At 53.9% G+C, this 11,547-nt stretch overlaps 1 protein-coding gene across 1 annotated transcript; it reads right to left on the reverse strand.

Annotated features, from left to right (window-relative positions):
* Positions 1-150: 150 nt before the first annotated feature.
* Aud_009532 (nonribosomal peptide synthase) lies at positions 151-10,878 on the reverse strand (the record flags this gene model as incomplete). The annotated part of the gene is made up of 1 exon (XM_043294384.1): positions 151-10,878. The coding sequence occupies one exon, from the start codon at positions 10,876-10,878 to the stop codon at positions 151-153; it is 10,728 nt and encodes a 3,575-aa protein (XP_043150319.1).
* Positions 10,879-11,547: the final 669 nt, after the last annotated feature.

The following is an 11,547-nucleotide window of genomic DNA, read 5'->3' on the forward strand; positions in this document are numbered from 1 at the left end:
GTGCGGCCGAAAATGGCCGCCAGGTAGCCGTCTCAACGTTAAATAGAGTTATCCATAGGGAATAAGCTCAGCCTAATTCATAGCTTAATATATATCTGCTAGAAGCTTTTATAACCTGTTGTCAACGTCGCTTGCCGCACTCCATCAGTTTTAATTTTTCGTTGCCAGTGGCAGTTCAACCGGGAAGTCCGAACGGCAATCCAAGAGATCATCAACCGTAACATCATAGCCTTGTTGTTTCAGGGAAAGCGCTGTGCAGCCGACGGCAAAGAAATCGAAATCCTTGTCAGCGGATGCGGGCGCGCCTTCTGGTGCAGTTGCCAGTTTATACTCAGGATTTTCGCCCGCCCGGCTATTGACTCTATCATCATTATCCGCCAGGGCAGGAAGAACAGAGTCCAACGTTTTGTCATGGGACCCATTCAGCAGATACTCAAGTATCTCGCAGAGGCTATCCAGCAAGGTTTCAGCCAGCGGCCGTGACACCACCCCCGTAGCGTAACCGAACCCAATTTCGACACCACCATCCGCCTGCTGGATCGAGGAGATCGAGATATTCGTATGGTCCTCGGCTCCATCAGGCAGGAATATCGACCCGCAATACTTGAGACCGCCCATGTTCATCGTCCACTTGAATCCGGTCTCTAGGTGGTTTAGACGCGAGGTGAAGTATGTGGATGATGGCAGGCCCGGACAGGTGGCGGTCGCGAGGATGTCGCGGGACGCAAGCGTTTCATGCGGGATCCGCGTTAGCAGCTGTTCTCGGAGACTATAGAACAGATTCAGAATTGTACAGCTCGGGTCCAGTATAACCCGGACGGGGACGATGTTGATACAGCACCCAGCGGCTCTGACGGCTCCGGGATAGCTTATATTGCGGCCTGAGACGACGCCGCCGTAGAGAACGTCATGGGTGTTGAAGTGTTTAGCCAGGGTGAGTGCCCACGCGGCATGGACGATGACGGAGGTGGTGATGCCGCCAGGGGGCGACTGTTTGGCTCTGACTCTCCTTTGGGGGCAGTGAGTCAGCCTGGCAGGGTTTTGCCGCTTTTCTTTCGACGGTGACTCATCAGCAATTGTGGGCATCTGCGCGCCTTGCAGGAGGGAGCGCCAGTATTCAGCGCTCTCCTTCCTGCTCTGCTGCTGGAGGCCATACATGTACCGCGGGAAAGGCAGAGACTCCGGAACTGGCTCGTGGTTGTAAATCGCACGGAGATCGTCCATGAAATATGACAGAGAAATCTGGTCGTACTCGGCATGACTGGTGCGAAAGACAACGCGATGTTGCAACCTTTTTTCGTCAATCAGCACTGCGAACTCGGTAAATGGTCGGCCCAGTCGTGGGGGGTGACCCATGTCTTGTGCGATCAGGTCTCTCGCAAAGGCCTCGACGGTTTGCCCTGAGCTGGTTTTGAACACAGAAACCCTAGGCTGATATTCCTTCAGAACTACCTGCGCCAGCTGCCCCTGACTGACGATATATGCAGTTCGCAGTATTTCGTGGCGTTGAATCAACTCCAGGCAGCTTCTCCTCCATCGCGTAATGTCGGGCATCCCATCGGCATCGAGACTGATATATGCCAGATAGTCCCGAGTCTTACGCAAGACCCCTATAACGACTAACGCCTGCGCATACGTGACAGGAGCAGCATCAATGACCATCGACCCCGGAACGGACACCAGGATGCTCAATCGCTGCCGCAGGGAGTCCGCAGACTCTGATTCCTTGAGATTCATGGCGGAGAACGGAGTATATATTGTTGATGGCAAAGAATCTTTGATTGTATGCTTATTGTCCACGGAGGCTGCCATGTCTGACAGGATCGGGAACCGGAAGATATCACCAACAGTGATAGAGGAGAAATGGCCTCCTTCTGCGCGGGCTTGAGTCACCAAGCGCATAGCGGAGATGGAATTCCCCCCCACACGGAAGAAGTCGTCAGTGACATCCAACTGCTCCGGAGGGATGCTCAAGACCTCCGCCCAGAGGGCTCGAAGTCGGAGTTGTGCCGGGGTAGATGGTGGGAGCTTGGTTCCATTCCTGAGGAGGAGATACTGAGACAACAATGAGGATGACCGTTGGACGGCTTCCCATGTCGCCCTTCTATTCAGCTTCCCAGAGTCTGTCAAAGGCAACTGTGCAAAGGGGAGATACAGCTGGGGCACCATGTGGTGAGGCAAGACGTCCAGTAGCGATGTCCGGAGTTGGATGAAGTACTCGCGCAGCTTGTCCGAGAGCGGCAGCAACGATACTGCCGATGTCTCCAAATCCTGGGACACTCTTGGTGAAGCAATTAGCTGCTTGGGAATGGCCATCGCAACTGCGAGAAGCGGACTACTACGTTTATCAGATCCAGGACACACTTGCCCGGGATCAACAATATTTGCAGCCACCTCACGGACCTCGGTGAGCCTTGTCTTCACCCAATATTCAATTTCTCCCAGTTCCACCCGCTGGCCGCGGATTTTGACTTGATCATCGGCCCGCCCGATGTAAGTGAGAGACCCATCGGAGGGATCTTGTCGCACCAAGTCCCCTGTGCGATACAATCTCCGCGCACCACTCTGAGGCCCGAGTCTATGCCTCGTGATAAAGGTAGGGTCGACAATAAAGGCCTTTGATGACATCTCCGGACTGTTTAGATACTCCCGGGCGAGAAGTGGCCCCTCGACCAGCAACTCTCCTACGGTACCGAGGGGGACAAGCGTGTTGATGTTGGTCGGATTAGCCACCCATAGCGGCCCGGCAATTGCCCAGCCTATGTTGGCGGCGTCGTCTTTGACCGTCAGGCAACCGCGGGTAGTGGAACATAATATCGTACATTCTGATGGGCCATAGCCGTTGAATAGATTGACGTACGGTGACCAAGTCTGTAGGATAGCTGGGGAAGGCTTCTCTCCTGCAAGAATGAGCGAATCCAACGTGGGGAGGCTCTGAGGCTTAAGAAGGGCAGCTACGGTGGGTGTCAAAACCGCCAGGTTGACGCTCATCGACTCCATCATGACCGCCAGTCGTTCACCATCCATCCGGTCCTCCTCGGAGACGACACAGACGCAGCCACCAGATGAAAGGGTGGCGAGGATTTCCAGAAGGCTGATATCAAATACATACGCAGAGAACTGGAGGGTCCGGGTATTGGGCCCCATGTTCCAGAGACGCCCGTGGTGCACGATGGCGGTGGATAGCGACCCGTGCGTGAGAACAACACCCTTAGGTTGGCCAGTTGACCCTGATGTGTAAATAACAACAACAGCATTGGTAGCCGTGAGTGCTAGTGGTCGAAGATCTGATGGTTGACTGATCGCAGGCAGTGCTGACAGCCCTGCCGCATCAATGCTCAGAACATGAGCCACCCCCATCTGCTCGAATTGCTTGGAATATCTCCTCGTTGTGAGGATGACTGTTGCACCTGTCTGATCCAACATGAATCTAAGCCGCTGGGAAGGAGTTCGTGTTCCCAGAGGTACTACAACTCCCCCAGCTTGAAGCACTGCAAGCATGGCGACGATCGTCCACATTGACTTATCAAAACAGAGACCAACCATCACCTCTTCATGGACACCCAGTTTGCTTCTTAGATAGTGGGCAAGGCGAAAAGCCCATTGATGTAAGCCATCATAACTCAAACAACCGTCCCACGAACGTACAGCCGGGGCACTAGGGTTGGAAAAGCACTGCTTTGATATCCGGTCTGGGACCAACGTCTCCACGGTCTTCGGAATCTCTGAATTCCATTTTCGGAGCTTGTACACCTCTGATGGGGACAGGGCGTCCAATTCCTTCAAGGGGGAATCGGCGTTTCTCACGATAGACAAGAGCACAGACTGCAACCCGTCCAAGAGACGGTGGGCCAGTCCGTCGCTGACGACCGGTAAAGCATATTGAAGGAATACAGTCAATGTCTGTCTGCCTTCAAGGATATGAACAGTTATGTCGTACTCCGTGGGATCTTCAACGGCAATTTGCTGAGCTGCGAGCTGTGCAGCGTCTGCCGGGCTGTCGTTGTCGGTGGACTTGCCCCTGCAGGATAAGGCCGTCTTGAAAAGGCCAATGTCGGATAACCCGAGTGCATGGTGAATCTCGCCAAGCGATGTTCTTCGGTACTGAAGCGCCTCCAGGAAATCTTCCTGAACCTGTTTGGCCGCACCCGCACTTGTCAGGTCTGAATTACTGTCAAACTTGATACGCGAGACCATCATGTTGATCATCGGTCCGATCATTGCGTCGACTCCTGGTATGGGAGCGTCCCTGCCATTGGTTAGAAACCCAAAGACGACGTCGTTCAGTCCAGCGTGTCTGGAGAGCAAGAGTCCCCAGGCCAATTGCAGTAGGCTTGCTACCGTAACTCCGTACGTATCACGGAACTTGTGCAATTCCCGCACAGCATCAAAGTCCGCCTGGACGTGACTCCAAGGCCCCTTTCCGACTTCGGGTCCTGGCCCTGATGATGATGATGGTGGTGTTGGTGGGAAGTCGCACGGTGATGCTCCAGATAAACGGTTAGTCCAGTATGCTAGCGACGTGTCGGCCGGGACTTTCTGTAAAAAGGATGTGTAGGTGCCGTAGGATGGTGCTGATCCCATGGGCAAAGCACCCTGGTATGCCTTACAGAGGTCCCGAATCAATAGATCTATTGATGATGCGTCCATCAGAGCATGGTTCGCATCAAGCTGAATATATGTTCCCTCTGAAGTTGTCTCGCAGACAGAGAGCCTATGATTGGGTTGACCCTCTGCATATTGCGGCCGTCCAAGAGACGCAAATGTAGCCACAACATCTGTGGAACGACTGCACCGGCACCTGAGGACTTTAGGTTTCCACTCTTTCCGAACTACTTGAAGAAAAGCGCTTCGGCTGGAGCTAGATGAAAAGAAAATGGTGCGCAGGATGGAATGTCGGCAAATGACTGCTTCCCACGCCTTCCCAAGCCGGTTCGCATCCACCGGGCCGGCATCTGGCGGCGGGATTATTTTGTATATCTGTAAAACATTATATAGGCTCGGATCCTTTGATTTACTAATGAGGATTCCCTCCTGCACGGGCGAAGAAGGGTATATGTCTTCTACCTGGGACAGACTATCAATTCCCGCTCGAGGTAGAAGACGAGTTTGGAGGAGGGACAGGTCATCGTCCGTCATGCCCGCAGCTATCGAGAAGTCACTTAGGGTGTAGATTGGCGGAGACGTGGAGAGCCTTTGCAGCATTTGCTTGAGGGAGAAAAGATAGGCTTGGGCCCAGCGTTTTACGGCATCCCCCCGTCGCATTTGCCGATTGTAATGGAACCCAGCTTGGACCCTGCCGTGTCTTACCGACACCTCAATCCCAACCACCGACAGGCGTTTGACAGCACTGCCGATGCCAGAGAGTCGAAGATTGTGCTCGGTGGTGAATAGGCTATTGGTCTGCCTTGGGTCTAGATCGCGTCCAGCGTAGTTGAATGTCACCTCTACGTTCCTGTATGGTGTGGTTGCGGCATTTCGATCCGCAATCGGGCGGAGGAATTGTAACCAGGAGGAGACGAGGGCCTCCGACGAATTTGTTCGCCGGGTATCCTTAGTCCGCCGAAGAATCTCAATCGGATCGTCATGGACAAAGCCAGGACGAATCGGTGTTAGCATTGTAAACCAACCCACGGTGTTGGACACGTCAATGCTGGAATCCCATGGCTCCCGACCATGTCCTTCATTGAAAACGGCCGGCAATGGACGGTCAGGGAATACGTGCCGGAAGGAGTGGAAAAGGGCAGCGAGCAAGACTTCGACGGGCTCTGTGCGTAGGTGCTGGTCCTCACTAAAAAGAAGTGAGGTATTCTCCTCATCAAGCGCAATTTGTTCACTCCAGCAGCCTCCATAGACGTTGGTCTCAGGGGTAAGGCCCCAGAACTCCCAGTCCACTTTGGGCACTTGAATCCCTATATTGTTGCCCAAGGGTTTATAGTCTTTGCTGTGCTCGTGTAATAGTCGGATCCAGCTCTGGTACGAAGTCGCGTTACGTTGTTGAAGGGCCGTTGTGGGGTTTTGGAGCAGGTCCTCCAAGTCATGGATGATGATGGTCCACGATACGATATCAATGACCAGGTGGTGTGCAGTGAGGAAGAGCTGATGGTTGTTGCTTGATGCCACCCGAATCCAGTTGACCGAGAAGACAGGGCCCTCTTCGATGTTCAACTGCGTTTCTGCCGACAATATGACTGCTTCGGCTGCCGCGGGAGTCTGGACATCGTGAGTAAAGAATTGAAATGCACTAGCCACACTGGAATCAACTCTCTGTTTCCATCCATCTGGGGCCAAATGAAAGCGCGCGCGAAGCATGGGATGCTTCCTGACCAGCGCCTCAGCCGCCTGCCGCAATCCATCAACATCGATATCGTACTGAGCTGTAAGGCAGACACTTTGATTGAAGCGGTTTTCATCGCGGACATCTGAGCCCTTGGGTGCAAAAAGTCCAAAATACAATTGCTGGATGGGGCTGAGGTCGAATGATGCAGCGGTGGTGGCCGGGCCCTCTATCTCAGGACTTAGTACGCTGGACTTCTGCGCTAATTCAGTTAGAGACTTGCTTTGCAGGACTTCTCTAACGCCCACGGTCAGCCCACAGCGCGTCTGCAACCGAGAGACGAGCTGCATAGCTGTGATTGAATCACCGCCCAGACTGAGGAATGACCGGCGCATTGTAACTTTGTGCGACGGCAGTTTGAGGACCTGGGCGCACACTGTATGAACCTGCCGTTCAAGATTACTTGTCGGCATCTCTGGCGTATTGTGTACAGAGCCTTGAGTGAGCCTGTCGAAATTGTCCTGATCCATGGCCTCCAGCCACGCTGTCAGTCGCGGGCGATCAACCTTGTATGAGGACGACTGCGGGAGGTATTCAAGAGAGATCCAGGCGTTCGGGATCATATACTCCGGTATGCACCCAGCCAGATACTGGCGGACCGAGTAAGCTTTTTCCATTACCAGGGATTGTTGCTCCAGGCCTGTTGGTCGGATGCTCGTCGAACTGGTCGCAGGAACCCTGAAATCTTGGAAGACCAGGATTCCCACCATTCGCTCCTTGCACGGGCCCCGACCCGGATAGAGGACGACGGCATCCGCTACAGCCAGATGCCTCCAGATGTATTTTTCAATCTCACCAAGCTCAGTTCGCTGCCCGCGGATCTGTACTTGGTTATCCACGCGCCCGATATAGCCTAGAGAGCCGTCGTCCAGTTGACGGACGAGGTCCCCGGTCCGATAGAGGCGTTGTTCTGTAGGACTACCATTGGCCAAGCAAGCCCTGTATTGCGTGAGCCAAGCTGGGTTGCTGATAAATGCCGCGGATGTCTTTTCAGGGGCATGGAGATAGCCTCGGGCGACCAGGGGTCCCCCGACCAGGAGCTCCCCCGGTGCGCCAATCGGTTGAAGGCGGTTGCAGTCGGACTGATCTACCACCCACACGGAACCAGACATGGCTCGACCAATGTTTGAGGCTTGAGACTTATTTGTGATGAGGTTGTATGTAGCCATAATAGCACACTCTGTCGGTCCGTAAGCATTGAACACGCGGGCTGAATGCAACCAGGGCTCAATTTGATCTTCTTGGACCGCTTCACCACCAACAATCACAGTCTTCACGAGGGGGACCTCTTCTGGCCGAAGTAGCTGGAGCACTCGCGGTGCCAGACACACCTTGTTGACTCTCATCCGGTTGATTGCAGCCCGTAGATGCACCAACTTCTCTTCTTCCCTGGGCAGACACACACAGCCGCCTTGCAGCAATGTGGCCATGATGTCATGCAGAGCCATGTCGAAGGTCAAAGGGCTGAACTGATACGCGCGGGTGTCGGAGGTAATCCCAAACTTGCGTCCTTGCGTCAGCAGACTGTGGGAGATGGTCTTGTGCTCGATCACGACCCCCTTCGGCAGTCCCGTCGAACCGGAGGTATGGTAGACGAAGGCCGCGTTGCTCGGCGTGACCGTGGATATTACTCTATTCGAATGGCGTGGGAGCTGGGCGATGAATTCTTCATCCACAGGAACTACATGAGACACGTCGCCGCAGAATTGCGCGGAAGGCCTTGCAGTGGTGACAACGATTCTGATGCCGGCATTTTCGATGATTGCCTGGCCTCGCTGCGTTCTCTCAGATAGGATAGGGACCACAGTACCACCGGTCTTGAGGATGGCCAGCATAGACACAATCGCCCATTTGGTCTTGTCAAAGCATAAGCCGACCATCACCTCCGGGCCGATTCCAAGTGAGGACAAGTGATGCGCCAACGTCTCAGCTAGACGATCCAAAGCCCCATGCGAAAGGTCTCCGTCCCAGGAGCATACTGCCGCTGCATCGGCCCGAGTGAGAGCGTGCCGATAGACCAGGTCGTGGATCAGGTCTGCGCTGGCCTCGGCTATCTTCGACTGGTTCCATACAGCTAGCTGTGTGACCTCTTCAGGACAAATAATCTCTATATCTTCAACCCTTGTCCCGGACGAGTCTGTGCCCAGGACATGGATTCGATGAAGCTGAGTGAATATATGCCGGAGCCGATCGAGCAGTCGCCGTGCCGCGATCCTTGACACGGCTTCCTCGTTGAATTGGGCCTCGATGTGAATTTCACTACTATCGTTGGACACACTGGCGATGCACCTGATGGCCAGGGCACTGTTATTGATAGCCTGGCTGGTGTCGTCACGCTCCCTCCCGGCCGCGATGGAGAACTGGTGCGGGAGGTGCTTGATCTTCTGTGCCAAGCGCCGGATATGCGGCAGGCACGCATGCTCGAAGGAGACCATGTCAGCGGCTGGCAAGTGGGCTGCAGCCACACACTCGTGCACAAGTTGCGACTTGTCAATGTAAAGCAAGCGCGGTATCGTAATGGATTCTTGAGGCGGTCCTCTAGGGACTACCTCGCCAAAAAGCACATTGCCATCGGTGTATGTAGACACCACAAACGCCCATGCAGTTCGCAATAGAGGACCGAGTGGGGCAGGAGAATGCTGGGAAGGAACCTGCAGTCTGCAACCCATGCGATTAGAGGGGCGGAGATGATACGAGCGCTCCAACCGTGGAGGGAACGTCGGCGCCAGCGCGGGCCCATCTGACCCAAACCGTCGATGGTGAGCTCGACTGTCAACTTTGTCATTCCAGTCACATATCTGCTTCAGCTCGCCTGGCGATACCACACGAACCTGACCAATTGCTAGGTCAGGATGAACGACCAGCGACGAAAGTGTCCGTTGGAGGCAACTGAGCAGGAGACTCACCACGTCGCTGGTCATTGAGTCGGGGTAATACTGAAGCGACAGGAGGATCTTGCCAGGCGACGCAACCACGTTCACACTGGCAGCGTATTCGGGACGGTCTTCGCCATAGACGTGCTCAAAGTCCAATCCCGTATCATCGTCTACTTCTTGCCCACGGTCGGATCGGTAGGAGAGAGCGGTGTTGAACAGCCCCTGTCCTTTGAGCTGCAATGCATGCCAGATCCTTGCTAGCGGGATCCGTTGATGGTTGAAGCCCTGCAGGAATTCCCGTTGGACGCTTTGGATGACTTGTTTCACACTGCAGCCGGGGTCGATGTGGAGGCGCGTAACCATCATGTTGATCATGGGTCCCACGATCTGGTGGGCTCCCGTGATGGGCACATCTCGACCGCTAGACACATACCCAAAGCAGACTGATGGGGAGCCTGTAAAGAGTGATAAAACTAGAGCCCACGCCGTCTGGATTATGTTCGCCATGGTGACGCAGTGGGTCTGACTGAATTCCTGAATATCTGTGACGGCGTCGCCGGTCATCTCCACCGTCGCAACACCTCCCTTGGTTGTCGGATAGGAAGAATCCAGAGGGAACGTAGGCAGATGACAGGGCTCTTGCCCAGACAGTCGGCGTTTCCAATATTCGAGGGCCTGATCTTCTTGCGTTCGTTGCAAGTACGACACATACACGCTGTAAGGAGTTCCTTTCATAGCAGGCAGATTCCCGTAGTACGACTGCGCAAGTTCTTTCAGCAACAGAAGGAATGTGGATGCGTCTGCAAGAGCATGGTTGATAGTGAACTGAGCGAAAATGCGGCGTGACGAAGTGGTATAGCAGGTCAGGGAATGCTCGACACGGGATCGGAAGAAACATCGATCCACTGCCGCCCTCGAAGCAAGCTGGCAACCAACATCTGTGTCTTCGCAGCGCTTATGGTCGACCTGGGCGTTGACTGACTTCAGAACGACTTGAAGAAACGGTGCTGTAGGACCTCCATCTGTGTCCTGTGGGCAAGCAACAAAGACAGTCCTCAACATGGAATGACGGTCTACCACGTGTTGCCATGCCTGCAGGAGCCGGTCGACATTTATTTCGCCTGACGGGTCAGACGTACTCTTGATTTGAAATAAGTGCTGACTGTAATACTGCGTTGGAGTCTTGAGTTGGCTGACTAATATGCCCTCCTGGATTGGTGCGCATCGACAGATATCTTCCACCTCGTCAAGGCTAATATTTGCCCCCGGAAGGATGTGTTCTTGTAAGTGCCCCAGATCTCCTGGTTCCATCTGGGGAATATAGAAGCAGTCACGCTTGATGCTGTGTGTCGATGCTGTGTCAGCATTCTTATTAGGCTGGGCTTGCATGTTCCTCTTTACGATACAGCCTTGCGTGTCCGTGCCGCCACCGGCACTCTCGTTCTTGGTAAGATGTGCCGAAGCACAAAGCTCCTGGAGGGTAGTAGCCTGCATGATATCGTGGATACTGAGGCTGTACCCTTCTTCTCGGCAACGGCCCATCAGTTTCATTGCCAGCAGCGAATCGCCTCCATGGGCCATGAACGACTTGTTCATTCGCAGCTTCTGGATGGGCCGCCGAAGTACTTCGGCGCAGAGCGGCGCTATTACCCTTTCTGTGGACATGATTATCCCTCGTTTTCGTCGTCTGATCGCGTATGCGTCCCCTCAAAGTTAACGAGAAGGAAAAAATTGTATACGTCTCTGATATCTTAATATGGCCGGACGAAGCGGAGTATTTTAAGATATAAGCTGTCTAATTTGGCAACTGGCAGGCCGTGTAGAACCTAGTCACCGAGGTCAACCCACTTGAAACCAACACCGTACAATTTACTAGCTGCCTTGCGGAGCAAGCTGCGCATCCAGCCACGGTCCTGACTACTTCGAGGATTCAGCTAATCCGCAGCTCTCCGGTCAAAGCTTTGTAGTGGTTCCGGAAGTGAAAGAGAGCGTTCTAGCCTGATCAATTTTCTTCCTCAGAGACCAGGATGACATGGGTAAGAAGGGCCGCGGGTCGTCATTGACTGATTAGACTACGGCGATGACAACTACGACGAGAAACACACATCGCGGTTGAATTTACATATCCTTTCCAGCTCTTCCGATTTACTAGTATGTTTAGGTTAGACTTGAATAGAGTTGTGAGAGCGATTAGGACCGCCATGACTACGAAGGGGTGGATCCCGTCGCACACCTATATGACCATCTACATTTTCCCAATTCAGCGGTTGGGGCACCCATTATTCCTGAAGCAAGGAACGACCCGCCGCAGCGTTTCCTAGATTCCTTGGTTGA

Source organism: Aspergillus udagawae (assembly GCF_001078395.1).
Source record: "Aspergillus udagawae IFM 46973 DNA, scaffold_8, whole genome shotgun sequence".
NCBI lineage: Eukaryota > Fungi > Ascomycota > Eurotiomycetes > Eurotiales > Aspergillaceae > Aspergillus > Aspergillus udagawae.